This window comes from Culex pipiens, chromosome 3, assembly GCF_016801865.2.
Source record: "Culex pipiens pallens isolate TS chromosome 3, TS_CPP_V2, whole genome shotgun sequence".
In the NCBI taxonomy this organism is placed as follows: domain Eukaryota; kingdom Metazoa; phylum Arthropoda; class Insecta; order Diptera; family Culicidae; genus Culex; species Culex pipiens.
The window spans coordinates 54,141,876-54,166,845 of record NC_068939.1 but is presented as its reverse complement, the minus strand read 5'-3'; the positions used below and the strand labels follow the sequence as shown (position 1 = coordinate 54,166,845).

The 24,970-nt window shown below is 34.9% G+C and overlaps 1 protein-coding gene across 1 annotated transcript; it reads right to left on the bottom strand.

Moving 5' to 3' along the window:
• Positions 1–1,441: 1,441 nt before the first annotated feature.
• Positions 1,442–22,310, bottom strand: LOC120428827 (uncharacterized). The gene is made up of 3 exons (XM_039593935.2): positions 21,506–22,310; positions 16,783–17,008; positions 1,442–2,036 (listed from the first exon to the last, which is right to left on the bottom strand). The coding sequence occupies exons 1-3, from the start codon at positions 21,672–21,674 to the stop codon at positions 1,847–1,849; spliced, it is 585 nt and encodes a 194-aa protein (XP_039449869.1). The 5' UTR covers positions 21,675–22,310; the 3' UTR covers positions 1,442–1,846.
• Between the last annotated feature and the right edge of the window lie 2,660 nt (positions 22,311–24,970).

The following is a 24,970-nucleotide window of genomic DNA, read 5'->3' as shown; positions in this document are numbered from 1 at the left end:
AAACGATTATTTCTCACTAATTTTTTTCAATTTTCAATAATTCTTTTTGTCGTGGTTCAGTACATTTCCTGAAATCAATTGATTGCTAAGTAAAATTTGATTTTTGCAGGACATTTTCAAGAGACTTTTTATGAAATTTTGTATTCGTGATTTGTTCATTAAAACGCGTTCTGCTCGGAACGCCAAAAAGCAACGTGTGACAAGATAGCACAATCACGATTTTAATGAATTATTGTGTTTGTTAAATGGTGGAAAATATAACATTTTTGTTGTTTTTTTTAAGTAATTGTTTTTGAAATTACTTCATTAAAAACACTTGAATAGCAAAACTTATTTCTTTGTTGTTTATTTGAATCTTTTAAAAAAGCTCTCAAAAAATGTATTGTTTCCAATCGTTTTACGTCCATAGTTTTTCTCCCTGATTGTTTAAAAAATCTGTAAGAGTAACGAAAACATTTTTAGTTGCCTATCAAAAACATTGTCACAATAAGTTTAGCGGTAAAATACCCTGGTTTAAAACTGTCCACGAATTATTGCACTAACATCACAAAAGCAACGTGAAACACCATTCTCACCGTACAGCAGCCAGCTTCGTGAGTTAGAAAACACTTGACCACCCACGCCAACATCCCACCTCATGGGAAACAAAAAAAAAAAGACTGCCCACTTGCGTGGGTGGGCGAGAAAAATGGTTTTTCTGATACCGTCGTACCGTCGAAACTGTTGAATGCCATAAATCTTCCGGGACCGAGAACGCGCACCGATCCGAAGTTTTTCCCGCTCGGTTTGGTTGTTTTTCCGCACTAGATTATCCTCAATCGTCCTAGCTGGTCCAGCGAGAGTGGATGCTGGTCAGCGGAATATGTTCTTATCAGACGGCACGAGGCTTCATTTGACTAGATGCTTTTCTCATCTAGTGAATAATTTTCTCAGTTTCAATTTATTTTCCCGAAATATTACATAAAAAACCAATATCATTTTTCAAATCTTTAGCTCACCTTCACAGCAAATTTGATGTTCATTCGAAACGTCAACATACTAAGTGAATTACTCAATTGCTCAACACCCTCAATATAGTTTACTGTTTTCGTTTTCCCCCCAGCTCTTATCAAAGGATGAGCTGGCCGGAGTTTTTCCTCGCCACACTATAATTTTCTCCTTCACCGGAAATCCGACCACTTAGAGTGATTATTTTGCAAATTGAGCTCTCTCACTATTATTCCCGGCTACGGTGCGGATCAGGAAGAGGGTAAATCGGAGAGATTATCTTTTTGCAGTCAACCAGCGCTTAGTACATAAGGACTGTGGAGAATGAGATTTCGCGATTATCTAAGCACAATTGTACTCACTAGTGATGCAACAGGCGACTAACTTGTGAAATTAAAGTAAAATGAGCTTCATTATCAAAAACTTTCCAGTTTTTTAAACAAAATTCAGGAACGCATGTTCAGGATGAACATTTTTGTCTTTGATTTATTTGTTTATTTGCAGTTTTTTTGTTTTCTAGCATACAGTACTATGTCCATCTTATATACAAACTATCTTAAATCACAATTTCAAATGTCCTATTTCAAACAAAACATAAATTTACACGCTATCACTCACGAAACACATTCATACTGTAGATCTTGAACACTTTCAAATATCGTACAATCCTTTCATCTCTTTCGGCACGTTCTCACTGCACATCTCACTGCAAATATCTCACTCGCGATGCATAGTATTTCCTTTTCTGAGTATGGCTTCTTGTATCGTATCGTCGACTGCGTGGGAGTTTCCCCAAAAACTGGACTCTGTGGACGTCATTCGGTCATCAGTCTGCTGTTGCTTCCGGAGTCGCCCTTCCTCACTTGAGCTGAACCACGTTGGTGAGCTTGAGTAGCTTCTTGGAGCTGTACGGACAGCTTGGCCACAGGTGCGAGCAGCCCATCGGCGTGACCAGGCTGTCGCCGGCGTCCCGCAGCAGCTGGCCCATGTGGGCGGCAAAGTGCCACTTGGTCGGGCTCACGGCCATCGTCAGCGATAACGTGGTGGAGCTGGTGAAGAGAGTGAGAGAGAGAGAGGTAGAAATAGCTTGTTATTTTGGCTAGCAACATTTGAACGCAACTGTGTGTGGATGAACAATGTTTGGCTGGTTGTCGACATTCAGGCGCATTAGCTCAAATGAATTGTTATGAGTACACTCCTTAAGCGAGCTGATTTTTGAGTACACTCAATTTTTTAAAGCTTTATCTAACCAATAAAACAACAAATACAATTTTCAAGAATCTTATAAAAAAAATATCCATTCATTGTTAATACAAGCTGTTTTTAAAACTAATAAAAAAATATGATATTGGCATAATGTTATGGCATTTTCAAGTAAAACACTCAATACTCTTCTGGAAATTTTAACTTTATTGTCTTTGATTGATATTGATATGATTCATATTATTATTTTTTATAACTTTTCAGGGAGCAAATCAAAAAACTCAATCAGTTTTTTTATTATGATGATTATCATGAGGGTTTTTCTGAGGAATAGCTTTGAAGAACATTGTATAGCACTTAATAGATCGTGTCAAGATACAGAACGAATTTGAGTTTGTTTAGCAGCCATGCCAGAAGTGTTTTTTTCAGATTTTTCGATCCCAAAAATCACAAATGTCTGTATTCACAGATTTAGAAAAAAATGATCATATTTAAAATTTTCATTAATTTAGCAATTGAACCATGCTTTAATATGGTTGAAAAGCTTAAATCTGATGAGAAAAAAATTCAAAATTTCTTTTATGGCTCTGAATTTAATATGATACAGATAAATTACAAATTACTTTCTACAGATTAATACAGAAAATATAGATTTCCCATACAATATGCTGGCATCGTTGGTGCTAAGGAAACACATACTAAAAAATTAGACAAATTTATAATTAATGGTGTGAGCTCATATTTAAATATTTTTAAGTCTGCCTCAAAAGGCATTGAAATATATATTTTCAACTGCTCAAAATTTTAAATATTTCATAACATCAAATGAAATTTTTAAAATTGCAACCAACTGAGATATGAAAATTTGTGATAACAGGTTCTGAAAAAGTTGCGCTTCTCAAAATTCTGAAAAAAATATTTTTCATTGAAAAAAAGTTAAAGAAACATTTTCGAATTCGCTGCCATTTCCCGTTACACAACTGTCAAGAATCGAGAGACATTTTATGAGAAATTAAATGAACTTGTCGAATCTGCAATAACCCAGAAAGGTAACTATTTCACTTAGAAACTTGTTTTTCATTTTTAAATTACGTGTTCCGTGAATACTTTTTAGAGTGATTTGAAAAATGGTACTTTTCAACATCGTTTTGATTTAAACGGTGAATTGACTGAATAAAAAAATGGGTAGATAAACAATCAGTCCTAATACTGAGCAATTGACTAAATAGGGTACGTTATCCATTAGTGGAACCCTTTCCTGTAGTGAACCCTCTGAAGGTTTTTAATGCAAAAATCAATAAAATCACAATTTGTTTTTGTCTACAAATCTTTTATTTGGTAAGTACAGCTGCAAAAAAAAAAAAATGATTTTTTCAACACGAGTCGTACATTTATCCAATGAGGTTCACCGAATTGGATCAATACTATGAGTGATGACAAAATCAAGTTTTGCATCGAGTTCCATACAATGTTTTTTGCAATTCCGAAAAACACCCTTTCAACAGAGTTATAGGACAAGTGTCCATGCATTGAGCCAATGAATCGTTTAAATCAAAAAAATGTTGGAGAGTATAACTTTGGGTTTTGACACGTTTTCTTTGATCTTTTTGGAAAGGTTTTTATGGTGTTTTATTTGATTACAATGAAAGGTTAGAAAATGCCCTTGTTTAATCTTTATAACTATCATTAGATCCACATCATGTGTGTGTGTGTGTGCAACCAACCAAACGGGACCACGCGGTCGTTTCTTACAAATTGAGTTGTTTCCATGTATTTTTAGATCTACATTCTATACATGCAAATAACTTGCATAGGCATTTGGAAGGTGTTAGCTCTGCCGAGCTTCGGTGACCCATTTCTACGCTGACTAGCCGAGTGCGAGGTACTTCAGCTTTATCGACAAGCCCCGCCCTGAACAACGTTTGGACCAATCGGATTCAAACGTTATTTAGAACTTCCGAACCCTTGTCAAATGGACAAGAACCCAGCGCGTATATAGTTGATAGTGACAGTATTCCTAATTCCAGTCATAGCTCACCAAGTCACGAAGGCATAGTGGTTAGCATTTTTGCTTACCAATCCAAAGGACGGGGGATCGAACCCCGACTCGAGTGACTTTGATTTTTCGTTCATGTTCAGAGTTTCAAGATTTATATTTCCTATACTTTCTCGTTGCGAGCAGATGGGAATCGAACCCAAGACCATTCGCTTACAAAGCGAAAACCGTGACCAGTAAGCCACGGCCGCTCCTAACTATCATTAGATCCACATCATACATCAAAACATCAAATATCGGTTAAATTTGATTTAAAAATAACAGTTATTCTACAGTGGACTATAAAAAAGGGGGTCCATAACTGGCAAAAAACGTGTTTGTTTCAAATACTTGATGAAACAAAGAGTCAGAATTGTTCAAAAGACTTAAGATTTCATTGTTTTGTACAAAGGGTTATTAAATAGTTTTTAAAATATTGAAAAATTGTGAAAAATGCACGTCGGCTTAACTAGGGGGTTCACTAATGGTTAAAATACCCTACACTAAATGAACACATGACTTACAAATCCATTTAAAGGGTTTCGGAATGGCAAAAAAGTCGTTGCAGCAAAACTTATTTTTCCAGCACTCGTCGGTGTACCTCATTTGGTACGACTTGTTGCAGAAAATACTATTTTAAAGCACACGGTTGAGTAAACGAGCCTAAAAGTTGGAAAAACTAGTCAAAAATTGCCAAAATTATATTTTTTCAAAAACTATTTCGTTACATTCTGAAAGACAAATGCAAACCCCTTATGTTTATACTGTACGTAAATTTGATTAGATTCTTAGTTGACGTTTTGTTAAGTATTTTTTTTGGAAATTGCATTAAAAAAATGAGTTTTTTCCTCGGGCTCTATTCTTCTACTCTGTTACTGATTCTAAATAAAAAAAAATCACAGTTTACCAATTTCGAGCTGGCTCCATAGCCTTGCCAAATATAAGCCAAAACTACGCTTTTAAGATAACACATTTTCAGCGCATTTGTTCATCAAAGTGATAATAAAAAAGCTGCATTCAGTTCACATCGATGCCTATCTGGCCAAGGTCCAATAATTTCGTTCCTCAAGATGATGCAATCGGCGCTAATCGGTTGAATAAACTCGTGATTTGCGTTTCCACAGTCAAGCAAAGATTGTGATCAAAATTGAAGAACAAACCACGATTTCAAGGTTGCATCAGTTGATTGACCATTTGCGGAATACGTTTTAAAGCACTTTAATTAAGCTCATCGTTAATACGTTGCAAGATAAGCGCTGTCCCTTACGCAATTGAGAATCTCTTCCCTCAAATCTGCTCATTTGACTTTTTTTCTCCTTACGTAAAACGGAATCTCACTAAAACAACAAAGCACAATGCTTAGCTTGTTGATGGTTTTAGTGACAGTGCTGTAAAACATTTTAAAGTTGCATTTGAAATAAAAAATAATGATGAAAATTTAAAAATTTGTTCTAACAAAAATAGTCTGATTAAATTACAAACCTAACATGAAAAAAAACTCCCGCATCTCTGACCACCCGCGAAATCGGCTTATTCTCAGTTGATCAGAGCTAACGGCGTCAACCGCGAGAAGTTAGACGCAGACAGTCGCTAACGAACTGTTGAGTAACAGTCGCAGCAGCACAAAGACCTCCCCAGCAACCGGCACCGTGGAAGCAACCAGCACCCCAGAAGAGAGGGAGCCGGCAGCAGCAGCCTCTGAAGCAGACAAAACAGTCAGATTGGCTACTAGCGAACTTACGTAACGTCGATGTTTATACTTTGTTTGCACATGGAAACTTTTTGTCTTTTTTTCTGTTCTTTTGTCCAAGCCCACTTTGTACGGCATTTTGAGGGAGACTTCAACGATTGGGAGGGGGACATTGATTGTGCTGAAAAAAAATCTTTCTGCTGAGATTCTTGTACCTCTTTTATTAATTCTAGTTTAAATCTAGAGTTTTTTTTAAAGGTCCTATAAGCTTTTGTGTTTCATATGTTTATAGGACAAAATTAATAAATAAAGCTTCTTAAGCACGTTGTTCAAAAATTTTCAAAGTCTTGATGCATGAAATTTATTTATAAATATATACAACAATATTTTAACATCATCAAATGACGCAGCACTTTTTCTGTGTGATGATTTGAATCATTCACGACATAATCTATTCCACAAAAAAACACGACCAAGATCAACTACCTTTCCAATGCACTGACCTGCAAGACTTTTCGGCAGTGTGACAACATTAAACATCAAAAGACTGCTCGCGTTGAAACTAGCCATTAGGTCACCGTTTCAGTGAGATCGGATCAATCAAAAGGAGAAAAAAAAAATACCAGGCCCACCGAATCGGCGATTTGCGAATGACTTGCACAATTTGTACGCGGACCATCGTGTCAACCCGCGTCCGTCCCCGACACGGCGTGCGGTTCTTTGCTGCCATAGTTTGTCAACGTCGTGCTGGCTTACCACACGGTCACTCGTTGTGATATTTTGTACCGTGTCAATTTTTGGAATTGGAAAAAAATAAAAACATATAAATATTAAAATAACATGCCATAGTTTCAACATTTGCACGGAAAAAGTGTTTTAAAATGTATTTAACACGAGTTCAGTTGTTTTGCAATAAAAGTTTTCAAAAAATGTAAAATTTGACGAAAATAAAAATTTTAGCAAAAAAAAATCTATTGAATTTTTGAAAATTTTCGATGTCTACTATCGCTAAGTAGACATCGAAAATTTTCAAAAATTCAATAGATTTTCAAATCAACCCAAACATGCTAAAAATGATTCTAAACGCAGGGGAATTCATTTTAAATTGATTTTAACTAATTGCACTTAAATTTTCATAAAAAATGAAGTTTTTTGAAAAATATTTTTTTCGCCCTGATTTTTTGGGCCAATTTTGAAGGGAAGGGGGGGGGGGGGGGGGGCAAAAACTTTAAATGAAATTTGTACCAGCCTTAGATGTTCTAAAACTACTATTATTCTACGTCATCGATTTGAAAAAAAAGTCTTGAAAAACCTCAAAATTGTAAAAATATAACAAATATCTAAAAATATTTCAAATTGCATTCAAGCAACCATTGAGGTTTTGCAGCGCGACTGTGTTTCAAATGTAGGTGGCGCCAAAATGAGGCTACTTGCCAAAAAAACTTATTCCTTTCTGCTGGATTAAAGAACAAAATCGCTTATTTCTCATGATTCCCTGCATCAATCTTAATGAAACTGGTTGCAAAAGACGAATATTTTTTTGCATTAAAATAATGAGCATCAATTTTTGGGCGCGCAAAAATTTGTGAACTTTTTCTTTAAAAAACATGTTTTGGAACATGAAAAAATGAGTTTCCCCGTATATATTAATGAAATAAACAGTTATATAGTTGATAACAGATGTGTTAACGTATATTCAACAATTTTGATAGATTTTTGACAGACTTTCTTGCCAAATAGTGCAAATTACTATCTTTTTCTAAATTAACAGTTTTTTCCATAGAAAAATCAAACAAATATTGAGGTTTTGCAGCGCGACTGAGTTTCAAATGTAGGTGGCGCCAAAATGAGGTTACTTGCCCAAAATCGTATTCCTTTCTGCTGGATAGAAGAACAAAATTGCTTATTTCTCATGATTCCCTGCATCAATCTTAATAAAACTGTTTGCAAACGACGAGAAAAATTGTTTTTCTTAAAATAATGAACATCAATTTTTTTCAAAAAACATGTTTTTGAACACGAAAAAATGAGTTTCCCTGTATATATCAATGAAATAAACAGTTATTTAGTTGATAACAGATGTGTTATCGTATATTCTACAGTTTTTATTGATTTTTGACAGACTTTCTTGCCAAATAGTCGAAATTACTTTCTTTTTCTAAATTTATAGTTTTCTCATAGAAAAATCAAACAAATATAGGAAAGTTATACAACAAATTTTTGAAAATATTTTTTCTCATCCGAATCCGGCATAAGTTTGATAAAAATGTTGATTATGAAGGAAAAAACACATTTTTTCAAAAAAAATCATAGGTTTACGCTATTTGTTCATAGGTGGAGACATGTGTCTTTTAGCTTTGCTGCAAATTCTCTATTGGAAATTTGTACACCAAATTGTTGGAAATATTTTTTCTCATCTGAATCCGGCATAATTTTTATAAAAATGTTGATTATGAAGGGAAAAACACATTTTTTCAATGAATGCTTTTTACCTTTCTCAAAAGTAATGTTAAAAGTCCAATGAAAACTAGATGAAAACACAATATTTTTAAATTTTACAAATAACTTAAGCTGTTTTCGTAATATAATGTTCATATTTTGCCAGCAATTCCAATTCCTATGTTTTTTTTCTCGAAAATTCTGCCTAACAACGAGAAAAGCTGGGGGTGCATTTTGCCCCAGGGTTGCATATTACCCCCTCTCCCCCTATATATTTAAAAACTACATACCTACCTCTTTAAATATAAAATATGTACCAGCCTAAAGCTTAAAAAAAACAGTCTGAATTTTCCACGTTTTATTCAGGCAGAATGGACCAGGGGCAGAATGGGTCACCCTTGGATTTGAGCTTTTAGAATGGATTTGGACCAACTATAAGGCAACGTAAAATAACGTCACCACATCGAATACTACGTTTGAATTCATTATATTTTTCGAATTATGAGCAAAAATGTAAAATTATTGACAAAACCACGCAAATGTTGTTTGTTTCGAGGTTCTTAAATAAGCTTTCTGAAAAGTTAGATTGTATGAAGAAGTTTGTTCAATATTTAGAATGTTTCCAGGAGCTATTACGAAGGTAATCAAACACCAACGGAACCTTCAAATCATTTAGAGGCTTGGTGGTGGAAGTGTTAAATAAAAATAAACTCGGGGGCAAAATGGGCCACCCTTATCCTGCCTTACAAAAACACTCAAAAGTTATGAAATTTGGATTAAATGGATAATTTTACTCCTGGTAGCTTCAGAAATCACGTTAAATGCAAAATTAGTTGATATTTTAATTGCTTTGATGCTTACTTGTAAACATGGATAAGACACTATTTAAACTTTCTTAAAAAATGTTTGTTTTGTTAAGTGACTATTTTTATAAAAGTGATCAAACTTCATGGAAACTATGTTGGAAAGGTTATTTAAGTCATTTCTTATCACCCTTCAACTTTGTATTAGACGAAATTGCTTGTTTTTAAAGTGGCCCATTCTGCCCAGCAAGGTGGTTCATTCTGCAACGCACCCTAGAAAATTAAAACATTTCCAAAAGTGAAATTTTTCAAAAATGTTTACACTGTGAAAATTTTTTTGGTTAACAGTCGAACAAAAGCATTTTATCTTTTTAGAGTGTAGTTTTTTATTGTGAGAAATCCTGAGCAATATTTACAACTTTGCAAGCGTCATCAGAAAAACTTTTTTTAAGATAAAGATTTTTGAATATTTTAATAGCCTTTTTGTATGGATAGCTGCCAAAATTGAATGGAGACTTTCGCTGACAAACTAATGATGCAAAATGTCAGAGAAAAGTTACACACAAAATTTAATCCCAACTAAAAAATAAAAATTCTCATATTTATTGAGAAATCCTTATTATTGTTGTAGTTTTTATAAATTCAAACAATTCCCAAAAAACTTCATTGGAATGATGGGGAACTTTTTGCACCTTGTCCATTAAAATGCTTGTTAACGATTTCACAAAATATCTTAAACCAATATGTGACAAGATAGAACAATGGTGTCAAGATAAAACAATGACTTCGGACAGCAGTGGGAAGCTGCTCCATGGGCGTAGATTGGTGTCGCAGAATCGGTCAGTGACATGGTTGGATGGCAACACTGCTTTATCAAACTTTTGAAACCATCGACTGGGGCGTTTCCGGTGGATTGGAGTTGACAAACAGTTTGAAATCTGATTAAAGAGCTCTGAAGCGTTACGGTTTCAATCTGAGAAACCAAACCTTTGAACGTTTGTTGTTTCAAAGTGTGATAATTACTTAATTGTTGGAATCTTGCTTGAAGTTGGGCAAATTTGATTTGTTTTAAAACAGTTTTAAAAATTTATTATTTTATAATTGCATTGACTTTACTGAACATTTCTTTTTTTAATTTTCAATAGCATGAAAAAACATGTACAAAACAAATGAGTTCACGTGAAATCCGCCCAACCACACGTCACAGCGCTGGCAACCAAACACAGCACAAGCAATAATAACAAAACGACATCACTCTGCCTCTGCTGCATGTTTCGCTTTAAAGGTCACCCAAAAGTGACCGCAAAACAAAAAACATGCCGAATGCAAATTGGTGGCATCGCTTGCAGTCCCCGTGGCAAAGTGGGTCAAAATAAACACCCGACTTTACTTCTCATTATTCGGCGAAACGACCACAAAAAAAAACAGAGACCCGGTTGGTTGCTTCAAGTTTAACCTTCAATGCAGATGAGAGTATGCTGCAATCAAGGGGCAGTGTGTCAATTGTGCAACATTGTTTTGGTTTATGTTGCACAACATTCAAGGACAAAAATAAGATAGATTTCGTAAATCAAACTTTTATTGTAGTCCTAAATTGAAACATAAACGATCCACATTTAGCACATTACCCCAACCCATTGTTACACTACACAACTACAAACAACAAAATGGTAGAAGCCCACGCCCGTCAACGGAACAGTAAAAAACGGCTTGTAGCCAAAATAAAGAGTTCAACTCGTCGACAGCTATACGGTGACCGTCACGTGGACGGGTTTTGCATGTTTCTTGTTTTCTTTACACGTATGTTTTTACGTGTTGGTGGTTGTGCCATGTTGCTAACAATGCGGTCCGGTCTGGAGACCAAAAAGGAGCACACCTTACTAGTGCACGAATGTGGAGAATGAATTGAAAAGGACGTAAATGAAAAAGATTTTTTTTGTTCAGAGCATACAATTCTTTTTGAAATATAATTTTAAAAATCGTACAAATACCCTTTTCAAATATATATCCATATCATGTGCAAAGAGTAGGTTGAGGGAACTGGTCGGAAGACTATGAGGTAATAAGTTGTGCTTGATTTGCAACGGTTGAGTAATTTTAGTTTTATTTTTTTCTCCATTCACTTTCGTTTTTTGTGCATACAGTTAAAGTTATTGAATGCTAATTTTGTGCTAGTGTGTGGGAGAAAAAAAAGTGTTTCAAATTATCTCAATGACATAAAGTTTATTTGGCAATTTTTCTAATGTAGTGTCGTTTCCATGTTGAAGTAAACTGTTGAATTTGACAATAAGTTGTTCAGTTTATTGCGCTATTGTGCTGTAAAACTGGTTTATCGATTTATAATGTTGGACCCGACCTTGTAATTGTTTGAGTGGATAAATGAATTTGCGAGAGTATTTTGTGTACTTAGGAAATTTTAGAGAGAGAAATGCACTCGAACATCTCTCACTGTATTCTCACTCCCACACTAAAGGCATTTTTTCTTTCACATGGTATGTTTGCGCTGTCATTGGTATATTTATTGATATACAAAGCTTCATTACCCATTTTACTACTTTTTTAGTTTATTAAAAAGTAAGTTTTTCAAAAAATACTCATTACCAACATTCAAAAATATTGAGAATTTGATTTATTGTTATGGTTTTACAGACACACAATACTATAATGAATTATGTTTATATGTTTTTCGTTTTTTTTAAATACATTCCAGACTCGGTTATCCAAAGGTCTCTGAAATATTTCACTTAAAAAATAATTCTTTAGATAGTCTTATTACGCATAAAAACAATGTTGTCGTTGTGTTGGTTTTGATTGTCAAGCTCGAATATGATCCCAAAACTACTCGAAAGTTATTGAGATTTTCGAAACGAAGTTAGCGGCCAAAATGGCAACAATCAAAAATTTACCCATTTTTTATTAAAATGGAATTATGAGTAAACTACGGATCATCGAGGTTTGTGAAAATCTTTGAGCCTGAACTCATCCTCACAGCAAAAAAAAACCGATGGTAAAATCGCATGCAAAAGCATGCACATCACCTTTGTGAGCAAAAGCATGTAATGTTGTATGAAAAAACGTGTACACAAAAAGCATATATTGAAGAAAAATCAGGTCTGTTCACCCCAAAAATAAAATCAAACCGGAGAGTGTGAAATTCAGATTACTAAATCCACGCACCAACCTCCTTGGCTATCTTGCTCACAAAGGTGATGTGCATGTTTTTGCATGCGATTTTACATAGCTTTTTTTGCTGTGCAAGAATTTTGAAAATAGAGCAATTCTCTACGAAATCGTTTTTTTTATTTTAATTTTTGTATTTTTTAATCTGGCTGAAACTTTTTTTGTGCCTTTGGTATGCCTAAAGTACCCATTCTGCATCATTGGTTTGTCCATATAATATTACATACAAATTTGGCAGCTGTCCATACAAAAAATCTGTATCTTTTGAAGGAATTTTTTGATCGATTTGGGGTCTTCTGCAAAGCTGTAGGTATGGATAAGGACAACACTTAAAAAAAATGATACACGGTGAATTTTTCTGTTGATTTCTAATTTCACTTTTTGTCACTAAATCCTGATTCACAAAAAAATCACTATTTTTTATTTTTTTATTTTTTGATGTGTTTTAGAGGAGTGCCAACTTTTTAGGAAATTCCAGAATGTGCAAAAAATCTTTGACCGAGTCACGATTTTTTGAATAAATACTGATTTAAAAAAAATTGAAATGTAGGTCGCAAAAAAATTTCAACTTCGTGTTTCGAGTAAAATTAAATTTGCAATCAAAAAGTAGCTTAGTAAAATGTTGATAAGATACACCGTTTTCAAGTTATAACCATTTAGGTAACTTTTTTGAAAATAGTCGCAGTTATTTATTTTGTACCCATGTTTGCCTGCTTTTGAAAAATATATTTTTGAAGAGCTGAGAAACACTCTATATTTTGCTTTTTTGATTTTTGTTTAACGACCCTAAGTTGCTGAGATGTATGCTAAGGTTTAAAAAAAGAAAAAATGATGTTTTCTAAGTCACACCTAAACTACCCACCATTTTCTAATGTCGATATCTCAGCAACTAATGGTCCAATTGTCCTTTTTTAAATATCAAGCAATTGTGAAATGTTCCAATCTTTTCTTAAACATTATTTTTTTTTTTAAACATTTCAAAAGGGCGTTATATTGAATGTTTTAATTAAAATATGAGTACCGTTAACCGGGGTGACATTAAGAGGATTTCAAAATATTTTTGGAGTATTTTCCAACTGTCAAGGTTTTTCTCAAGATTGTTATTATTAAAACATGCACTGGGATAGGCCACACAAGATCTATCTTAGAAAACAACTTTTTTCAAAAGTGCTTTAAAAATAGTTGCGTTGAAAATTCATAATTTGAATTCTGGGGTGACTTTTATAGTCATTTTTCTTGTTAAACTCAGATTTAAGGTATTCACATTTTATTTTTGAGTCAAATGTTCCAAAAATCAATGTTTATATTACTATTAAGTTTATAAGCTTTTTAACAAACCACATATTCATTTTAGGTAAAATTGTATACAAATCATAAATTTTCCTGAAATTCGTGAAAACTAGTTTTGTTTATAAAATTATCAATTCATATTGCATTTTAAACAGAATTCGAAGCACGAATCAAAAGTTTTGATATTTTATATGAATTTTTTTCTACAGAAAAAGCCTTTTATTATAAATATTTTTTGAATTATATTTCAAAAACACTTAATATTATTATATTGTCCAAAGAATCCGAAAATGCATTCCGTTTTCCGATTCAAAATCATGTTCATTGAGAAAATCATGACACTTTGGGAATACAAAAAAATGCTATTTATCAACATTTTCCTAATTATGATAAACTAACTATTTAAACTTTTCAAAATTTTATGAAAACTTCTTCTTGAGATACTTTGGACACTTCTCTTCCGTAGTCAGTATGATTTCACAGCATTTGTATCTAATTTGTACTCTTCATTTTACAAAAAAAAAATCTCAACTGTATCAACGTCACTCCGGCTTTCAAAGTCACCCGGTTTTACGGTACTTCAAAATTCAAGAGATTTAAAAACGTGATTTGATAATTAGCCTATTTCACATATTGCCACCGATGAGGGTTGTCGAAGATTTCTCAAATCGATTTTTCTTCGCGTCAAATTGAACTTAAGAATGACTAAAAGTGAGATTCGACCCAAAATGACATGGGACAAACATGCGTAGAACGAGACTATTCATACATCTTCATACAATTTAAAATTTGCGAAAAAGTTTTAGAAATCGTAGAGCGCTCTCTACTACTACCTACTAAACTAAAAATTGCATTTCAAAAATATAAGAAAATTTACGTATTATGGTAAAAAATTTCATGTAATTTTAATTTCATTTGATAACTGACCTGTACAATTTAGGACTCTTCCCATATTTTGAATTTTTGTACCGCAAGCTTGATGTCGAACATCTCTTGTACAATTATTTAGCCTATAAAACAGTTCTGGAGTTTTTTTTGAAAAGGTCCAATAAACCAAAATTTCAGTTTTTGCTTTTTGAGTGTTTTTTTATACCCCTGAAGCAAAGCGGTTTTAAAAACACCCAAAAAGCAAAAACTGGAAATTTGGTTTATTGGACTTTTTCAAAAACCAGTACAACAAATTTCAAGGTAATAACGCCGATTTTCCATTTTCAAGGCCACAATCTAACCTCCAAAAAAACGTTCATCACGCAGTCACATCTCAGCAGGTTTTCGGTTTTCATTAATTAGCACATTAGTGTCACATGTGAACGCCTCTGGTGCGATTACCTCAAGTGGGTGGTGGTGGGGGGTTGTTTATATTGTATGATGCTACTACCGCAACTGTGTGCAAACTGTGTGTCTGCGTTCAAACGATTTGGGTGGTGGTTGATGGTGCTGCCACGAAGAGCTCATTTAGAGACTCTTTTCTTTTGTTTGGTTCGTTACGATACGCTATTTGTGCACAAATTGATCATTATGGCCAAACTGGAGAGTTTGTTGTTTGGGTTTGATTTGTTTTCGGATATTTAGTATTGCTACCGAGGGTAAATGGATGGGAGGTACCTGACATTTATGGGAACGACAAACAGAACGAGGAACCGACGACGTGCTAATGAAGCTTGGCAATAAAAATTTACCTGTTGCAATTTTGGGGACGGAATGAAGTGTGAAAAGGGTAAACACGTGTAATAAGGTGTCCGAATAATTTGGATGGGTAGTTTTCAGTTTGAGCATTCTACCGAAATTGATAGTTGATACTTAGCATCAGACCAAACCACATGACTATCTTGATAAATTATAACTTATTTTTACCTGGCAGCCTATATCAATGTCGACCTTGTTATGTTATTGCTTGGCACTATATTGAACGTCCGATTTACTCGTAAATGTCGCACAAATCAAAATAAGGCTAGTCGTTCACATTTCCTCAACTACTTTTGACCATATTTTATGTCTCGCCCGTCCATTCGTGGCAGAATCGTCCAGCCCCAAGAACCAGTTCTCGACTTCGTAGTTGCTATCAGCGCTGTTTCTTTCCGCGCTGCTCACGGTCAAGGTGAACCAAACTTAATATGAAGTTATTTATAGAAAGAAAAAAGATTTTATCACTATCATCCTGTGCTGAATTGGGTCACATTGAGTTCTGGATACTTCCACAAACCCAATCAATCTTTTTCATTCATCACATTTACAACTCAAATTAATTGATAGCAAAAAAAGTCGCACGCGAAAGTTCTTTGATGGTAATTTCAACGCAACCAGCGATACTCTGGCCAGTCACGGTGAAGGCATAACTTTCGCAGCACAGTTTCATCACTGGTCAGCAATTTTATCACCAAAGATGACAACAAACACCAGCTCCCGATTGAATTGGTTTGGTGGAAGCTTCCAGGCGAATCAATTTTTCGTCATCGTATTGATGGCTTTTTTAAAGAGTCATTTTGTTTGAGTTTGCTTTTGACATTCAAATTGATTAACGATGTTTTGGGAACAAACAGAACATGCTTGCGGAAATTTAAGACTGATTTTTTATGAGTCATTCTCCGCCAACTGTCGTGCTATCTTGTCGCACGTGAATTTTGAGCTGCAATGCCTAACCTTTTGATCTTCATAGATTCCTTAAAATTTGATTTCAACCCTGAGATAATCAATAAAATCAAAATACCTCCGCATATTGTTGTCACTTGTCGTGCTATCTTGCCACAGCCTGAGATTGATGTAAGTGCGACAATTGGCCAAAGGGATTTCAGGTCAGAACGCGTTTGACACTCGTACATGCCCGATTGCCGTCAATATTTGTAATTATAATTCGGGACTCCGGCAACCAAACTTCGGGACAATGCACAGAATGTTCAACCAACAAAATGTAATGTTATTGTTTACATTGCGTAAACTAGTTTTTGTTTATTAATGTTAAACATTTCCGTTTTTTTCGGAACGTTATAAGGCTACGTGTGACAAGATAGCACGACAACGACGATATAGAAAGTGGCAACATCAAATTTTTTATCTGAATTTAACATTTGGGTGTTGTCCATTTGCTAAAAATATTTTGTTTAAAAAAGTGTTTTGACATGAGTTTCCTTTTAAACCTTTGGCTCCCTAAAACATACCGTATTAACGAGAGCAGGTCCCGCTCGCGCACGTTCAGCGAGTAGTTGGGCTTGGCGGCCATCTCGCAGAGCAGCTTCGGCAGGCAGGCCTCCCGGAGGGAACTCTTGAGCCGCTCCTTGTAGGCGGCCGCGTCCAGCTGGTGTTCGGCGGGTGACGTGCCAACAGCGGGCCCAGCGCCGTGGTAGGTCTGCCGGGCCGACGATTCACTTTCGGTGGACCCGATGTCTGAAACAAGCAGAAAGGAAAGGCAAACAATATTAACAACACAGTAAAAAAAATCCTTAGAATGAAATTTGTTAATTTAAAATGATTTTTTTATTTGATAAAAAATTTCAAATTCAAATCTTATCACATTCTGTATCGACACTTACAAAAATTAGTTTAAAAATTTAAAATAATTTTTTTTTTTATTGTGAAAGCGAATGTTAAGTGCGGCAAACGGTGCGTTGTTTGGCAACAGATTTGTTCAATTTGTATGCAATTGCGTGAACGTGTGGTTGCATGCAATCGAGTTTGCAGCCGTGGAATGCAGTGAAGAGAGGACGAGTCACTGAACGGATTTGCGCTCAAGGTGGTTAGACCATCGTTTCGTGAAATTATTAAATTGAATAATTTTGTGGTAAAAAGCAAGTCGTCGTGAAAAATAACCTTCAAAACACGAGCAATTTCATAAAAGAAAGCAATAATCCAATTTCTAGTTTTTGGGTGTTTTTAAATTTGCTATTATTAAAGGTTTATTTACACAGCCAAAAACCTAACATCGAATAATTGGTTCATAGGACATAGAAAAATAACTCAAGTATATTTGATATTGGCTGAGTGTTAATTTCTCGATGGTAAACAAAATTGCCAGAAATCTAATAAAAACATTCGGTAAACAACTTTTTTCGCCCGAACTTGGTTGGCCGTTCGAAACTAGCCAACCATAATGGCATGGGCTTTAGTGTGGGGCGCCGGATTTACGCCGTGTCGATTTATTATCTAACCGGCCTTTGGATAGTCACTTCCGATGAATAGCCTCGTATCGTTAGATCCACCCCACACACAATTTTCTATATATATTTTTTTGTGTCGAGCTATAAAAAGACCGCTGTCATTTGCATTTTAGCAGCCGGTTTATGTTTGTTATCTAAGCTTGTGTTTCGTTTGAATTCAAAAAAACAAACACAAATTGCGTTGATAAATCTACTTACTGAACTAGACTTGCTCAAAGGGCTATTTTTAATGTATCCCAAATTAATATCCTCTATGTCATTTGGATTGTAAAATCTGTTGATAATAAAAAAAAAGTAAGAGGTTTTGTGCCTAGTTGAGAAGGACCCAACGGTAGGCTTTCCACTCAAACGGGCTTTCCCCTCAAATAAAAAACAAAGCATAAAACATAAAACAAAGTATGGTTCAGTTTAAACGCCTTCAAGCTTTATGAGATTTATAAGGAATTCTACTGACCAATTTCGACCACAACTCATTTGAGGTTCCTTAGCCGAAATAATTATACTTAGTTTTTTCATCAACTTGGTAGCATGAGTGACACCAGACTAAAAATGTAAATAATAATAAAAGTTTTACCAGTTAGTTATTTGAAAAATAATATTATATCCTTCCAATGTTACCCCGGTTTACGGTTTATGCAATGCATGTTTTTTTCCAATATTTTTTTTTGGTCTCTGTTATTTCAACGAATAATCTGAAAAAAAATCAACTGCTCAGATAATCACAATAAAAACAATCCTGCAATCCCTAAACCTTGACCAATTTGTCTCAAAATTGTCACAGATACTAAGGAACCGAGCCAGAGAATGTCACCTATAGGATTCTCTAAAATTTTCTCTTTTACCTTTTACCCTACTGTACAGTCATCCCACATATTCGGAACACCCACAAATTCGGAACACTTTGTGGTAATTTGTCAATAACATGCCAAATGCAGCTTTTCTGTCGACCCTACTATTTGTAGGACCTTCATTTGGACGTTCTCTTGCTATTTCACTGGTAAAAGTAGTACTTTTTAAACAAAAACCTCATTTCAAGATAATTTTATCCAGAGCATCAAAACATTGCCTCCAAATTGCCTGTTTCATAATTGTGGGATGTTATTGTGCCTCCCACAATTGTGGAACACCTGAATTTAACTGATATTTTTACAAAAAAGCTATCAGACCATTCATAAAACATAACTAAGAATGAGTTTCGTTGGTTTCAGTGCCTGAAGTCATTATTTTTTAAAAATTATGTACTCATGGAGAGAACCAAAGTTTGTTTACATCCGTAAGAAAAAACTGTTCCGAATTTGTGGATTTCAAGGGTCAAAGTTTTTCTTCAAAAACTTGATATAAAAGTTAAAATTTGCAGTTGTTCGATACAGCATTCGAAAGATCGCAAGAAAAGCTTTCAAATGAAGGTAAATGCGAATCATTAAGTTCAATCATTGATTTTCTATGATTTTTTGATCATTGGCCGATCTGTAAACTGTTCCGAATATGAGGGATGACTGTACATCGTTATAAGGTGACGAAATGGATTTCCGTTAGTCAATATAAATGTTGCTTCGTTTATACAATATTTTCACAAAATTCCTTCTACAAATTGTTGAGAATAGTACCTTGCATGAGTTGATACTTTTTGGTTTAGTTTTTATCCCTCGGTTCTGGCCGGTGATGAGGGGAGGGGGCAAAAAAAAAATTAAAAATAAATTAATATTGAAATACAAATAAATAAATAAAAGCGTTTCAAAATGCATTTCATACTAGTTCAGTTGTTTTGCAATCATTAGTTTTCAAAAAATGTAAGATTTAACGAAATCACACATTTTAGCGAAAATAAACTTTTTGCGATAATAAACAGAGAAAATTTTCAAAAATTCATAAGATTTTTAAATCTACCCAAACATTGTTAAAATGAATTGAAACGTAGGTGAATGCATTTTAAATTGATTTCAGCTGATTGCACATAATTTTTCATTAAAATTTTGAAGTAGACAAAAACTTTTATTAATAAATTTTGTGACACATTTGTTTTAGATCAAAAATTTCTGCCTGGCCTTTCGAAGGGTACAACCGATGCAAACATTCGTAAAATTATACTAAATACAGAGCATTTGAAAGTGATGATCAATTTTCTTTGGAAATGATTGACGGTCTCACCTTAGGCCGATGCAAATATTTAAAAAAGTTTTTGTCCCTCGGCGCTGGCCGTGGTTAAGGGGGGGGGGGGCAAAAAAAATAAAAAAAAATATAAAAATTTGAATAACAAGCCATAATCATCACATTTAAATGAAAAAGGCGTTTTAAAATGCATTTTACACTAGTTCAGTTGTTTTGCAATCATTAGTTTTCAAAAAATATAAGATCTGACAAAAACAAAAATTGTATCGAAAAAAAAGATTTTGCATCGAAAATTTTCAAAAAATCTTAAGATTTTTTAATAAACCCAAACATGCTAAAAATGATTTTAAACGCAGGAGAATGAATTTTAATTTGATTTCAGCTGGTTGCCCTTGAATTTTCATTTAAATTTTGAAGTTTATTGTAAAAATATTTTTTTGCCCCCTGATTTTTCGGGCCAATTTAGAAGGGGGGGGGGGGGACAAAAGCTTTTAAAAATATTTGTACCAGCCTTATTAAATTATGAATTTAATTGAAAAGTGTGTATGTGCCATTGATATTTTGGGAAACAAACTTTATTAAATAATAATGTGTTTGATTTTTTTTCCTACCAAAATGTATGAAAATTTTAGTGCGTATCTTTGCCCAGCAAATTTCTTTTTGGGAAAACATATGATAAAAAATAAGAAGATGAGGAATTTTGAAATTTCTTTGATGGTTTGAAAAGTAATTGTTTGAAAAATGAGATCAAACTGGTCAAAAAGTATCTTTTCTCAATAACTTCACACACTTCAATTTTTATCTTTATTTTTGTAAACGCGTATAATTTACCCTAAAACAAGTCGAAAACCCGAATATGAGCTTTTTAGGTGAAAATTAAGTTTTAAAAAGACCAATACTTACCTTTCCTCCGTGTGTACTTTTGTTTCGCACTACTCTACAAACATTAACAAACACGTTTTGTTTGGCTGACCATTGTGTAAAATGTCTCACAATTTGATTAAAATTGGTTGCCGAGGTACTAAGTTTTCAATCAAAAATAAATCCATTAGTCGGGCGTGCACGTGTGACAAAACACCCTTTACCTAAATTCCTTTTGGCCAGTTGTTGCACTTGCAGGGTGTGACAAGATCAGATCGCAACTACTGTCTTATGTAGAGCGAAAACATTGCACGGGGTTTTCGTAGAATGTCTCGGGAATGAAATCGAGTTTAGTGATCAGTGAAGCTCAAAAGGTGAGGCATTGCCAATTGGGTCCAAAATGCACTTGTGACAAGATAGCTCGAGGACCACGATTTGCCCCAAATGTATATTTGGCTACATCAGCTATGTTATCTGAACTTCTTAATATTTTCACCTTTTTTGCAACGTGTCAGGCAGAATTGGTTAGCAGGCTATGATTAAAACTTTGTTTTTGTGAGAATCGTTGAAAAACGTAATTCTTTTGACCATGCAGAATAATTTAGTTCTAATTAAGTTCGCAAAACACTTCCAGGCCATTTTTTGGTAAATCTAAATACTTTTGATTTGGATCCAGCTAGTTGATATTAAGTTATTCGATTGAGATAATAACAAAAGTGCACAAATGCCGTTTTTTCAATGATGGGCCGTCACTCACCATTCTCGTGCGTCGCCTTGATGTCTCCAAGCCCCGCCGAAAATCCCGTCAGCAGCGTCGATTTATCCTTGGGATCCTTCTTGGCCCCACCATAGCCGAGCAAGTCTCCAAATATTATCACAGCAAATGCCATCGCAAAGATGATCCGAAACCGCCAGGCCACTTCCATTTTTGTGTTATTTTTGGTAGCCAAACTAGCGCTACCTTCGGTGCAGTACTAAAGTCGTTTGTTTGTTACGAAACCCAGCTTCAAGTGCCTGGTTTGGTGCCCTTTAAAAAAAACAGCTTGCCTCACTGCACGCAAGTTGCCCGCCCTGACCTGACACTGGTGGCTGATAGGTTTCCTTGATCTCTACGGGTGACTTTCGTGTAAATTTGCACAACGCTTTTCTAACTCCACTCTGTACACTGAGCAACTGCACACCGACTGATCACCGATCCATTGCAGCAAACTTTGGTTTGAGGTTACGAACTGGTTCGAATTACCTTCCCGCTTGAATTCATTCACTTTTTTTTACGCAAGCGGGGTTCGAGCCCTTTCACTTAGTACTTTAAGGTTGAGGTATCGACTTGAAGTACTTTTTATTTTTTTCAATTCCAAACCCCTAAAAAGAACCAAACGAACTCGCGAATTACGTCATGGAATTCTCGTTCCCGATCGTATCCCCATGGAAGACAGCAGAGCAGATCGATGACCGCTCGATCTACGGCAGCAACCCAGCTCAGAAGAGTCTACCCGAGAGACTCAGACAGCCAAACAGCGACGAACCGATGCGCACGAATTTCGGATGCAAACTGGAGAGGCTGAGCTACCTGAGCTGCGCGCGCGCGTCGGGCTTGACTTGACTGACTCGTTTGGAGTTGTTGTTGTTGTTGCAGCTCTTGCCTCCGTTCTCAGCACGATCTGCTGCTAAGGTTGTTGTTGTTGGTTTTTTTTTTCGCGTTGATTTGTTGTGTTTGTTTTTTAAAACACCAATACATACACACCATGAATGAGCTTTCGCTTTCGTTACGATCGAGGGCGATCGTGGAAGGAGGAAGCTTTCCGAGAAGATAAAAGTGTATTGGTGAGTACGGCTGAAGTTTGTTTTGTTTTGGATGAATGAAATTGAAATGTTGAGAATGATGATGGTGAGCTTGAGCGAAATGAACTATTGAATGAAGTTCACTCAATTGCCGCCATGAACCGCACTGGTCTAAAAATGGAAACAAAGATTGAATTATTTAAATTATTTTTGAGTTATTCAGAATTGTAATTATCTTAAACCAAAAGTTAAAAAATCATTGTTTGAATAATAACTATAATATATAAGTAAAAAGGGGGTACTTCATTTAAATCAGAAAAATGTGTATTTATACCTCTAAAAATGTGTAATGCAACATTTTCAGTATGAATTGAGGTAAAATTACATCATAAAAGAAGCAGTATTCAACCTTCCAACATTACACCTTACAATTTACACATTTATTACTGTGTTGCTTGAACAAATCAAACTAAAATTATTTGACAGTTTTCAGTTATCATTGCACCAATGCCTTGGCTAAAAAGTGAAACATTTATTTTCAGAGTATTTTTTTCCTTATCTGGAAACAGAATTTAAAGTATTTTTTATGTTTCAAAAAAAATATTATCAAATAGTTCCACAAACGTCCCAAATGAACATACAAAATTGCAAAAATGAAACATTTCATCATGCTATTTTTTCTCCATCTCTTTCCAGGTAAGTTCAACAGATTCTTGCTGCGTGAATCTAGGCGTTATCCAAAGTTCAATAAAAAGCAAGTAATCTTGATATGTGATGCGACATTCCAAAGCTCATCCTACCTATAAGTTCGTGAATACCAGAATTTTGTCGATCTTAATATTTTTTGAATCCTATAAATTCAATTCAATTCAATTCGGTTTTATTGGTGAATAATCAAGATACAATGAGTTATTTTGAAGTGCATAACAGAGTTTTGGCAAAGAGTATTGAAAATAGAGCGCGGGCTCGGTACAAATTTCCATTTTTTTCATGGTACCAACCAAAAGTACAACCGTAATGGCCTATCTACAATCACTTAGCTTAGAACATCTAAGTAAAGTAGTTACTTAGGAAAGTCTGCAACTTACGTTCGTCATCCACAATCAACTTAGAAAACTTGCTGGGCTGATATACGTTGCTATGCAGTTGTTTGTTTACCTTTGATATGGAAACGTCAACTTACCGTAGATTTTGAAATTTTCCAAACCAAACGTCAGTTTCTAATTTGATTACTTTTCCATTGTAGAAACTCAGATTCATTTCGATTGATTCAAATTCCTAAGCTAAGTGAAATTTTCTAAGCTAAGTGATTGTAGATAGGCCATAACGCCTTCGATGAGGCGTTACCATTTTCAGGCGTTATTAAAGTGGAAGGAGATTTTTTTTTCATCATAGCAATCTCCTCCAAACAAGCAGTGACAGTTTTAAAATAAACAAACCCCGACCGCGGAAAAAAAAATCGCGATCTGCTAAAAATCCAGATCTGGTGAGTACAATTGTGTATTAGCATCATCAATTATGATTAATTCTATGTTTTCACAGTACGGCAAAAGAAAGTGGACGCTGAGGCGCATCATGACGGACAGATTCGTGGGAAGCAACTCGGCCGTGTCGTCACATTGTAGCACCAGCAGCAGTAGCTCAACGGCGAGCAACACTACCTGCAACTTGAACCATTTGCAGGCTGCATGTGGCCTACACTTAGGCAAAGGAAATCCGTATAAAGCTGAGCAGTTTGGACTCGGCTCGCCGTACATATCCAAGTCCGGCATCTAATGACCTGCGGAATCGACTAATGTCCTGCGGAATCAACTCACCACCCTTACCACAACCCTGTCCGTAACGTTCGCTGGCCTCAACGCAGGTTCACGGATGGTCGGCCAGACCAAAACATTGTTTTGGAACGGCGGGAATCGACGATGATATCCGTGGTATTGAACGACTACCGCTGCTGCTTACTCAAAGAATAGTTCTTTTACACATAATGTAAATTATTTAAAAAAATGCTCTAATAAAGCAATAAAATTGTCGAAAATGTTTTTTTTTTGCAATTCCGTCGTGAAACTACTTACTTTTCCTGTCATTCTTGAACGACGAAATAGCCTACTTTTCTGTACCAAAAATAACAGAATCGAATAGCAACACTTTTCAAAATAAATGCTGAAAAGTTCTACTTTTCAGCACTCAAATGGGTGCTGAAAAGTTGAACTTTTCGGCACTTGTTTCGAAAAGTAACACTTTTCAACATTTTTTATAATTTTAACGATTTATTGACAAAATACATGAAAATTTTACATACTCGGTGAACCTCGTTGGATAAATGTACGACTCGTGCTGAAAAAATCCTCTTTTTGCAACTTGTTGCATAAACTACTTTTTTTTGCCATTTTTTGGTGCCGAAATTAGCTTCTGACTCTTATTGACTCCATTTTGCATTGAA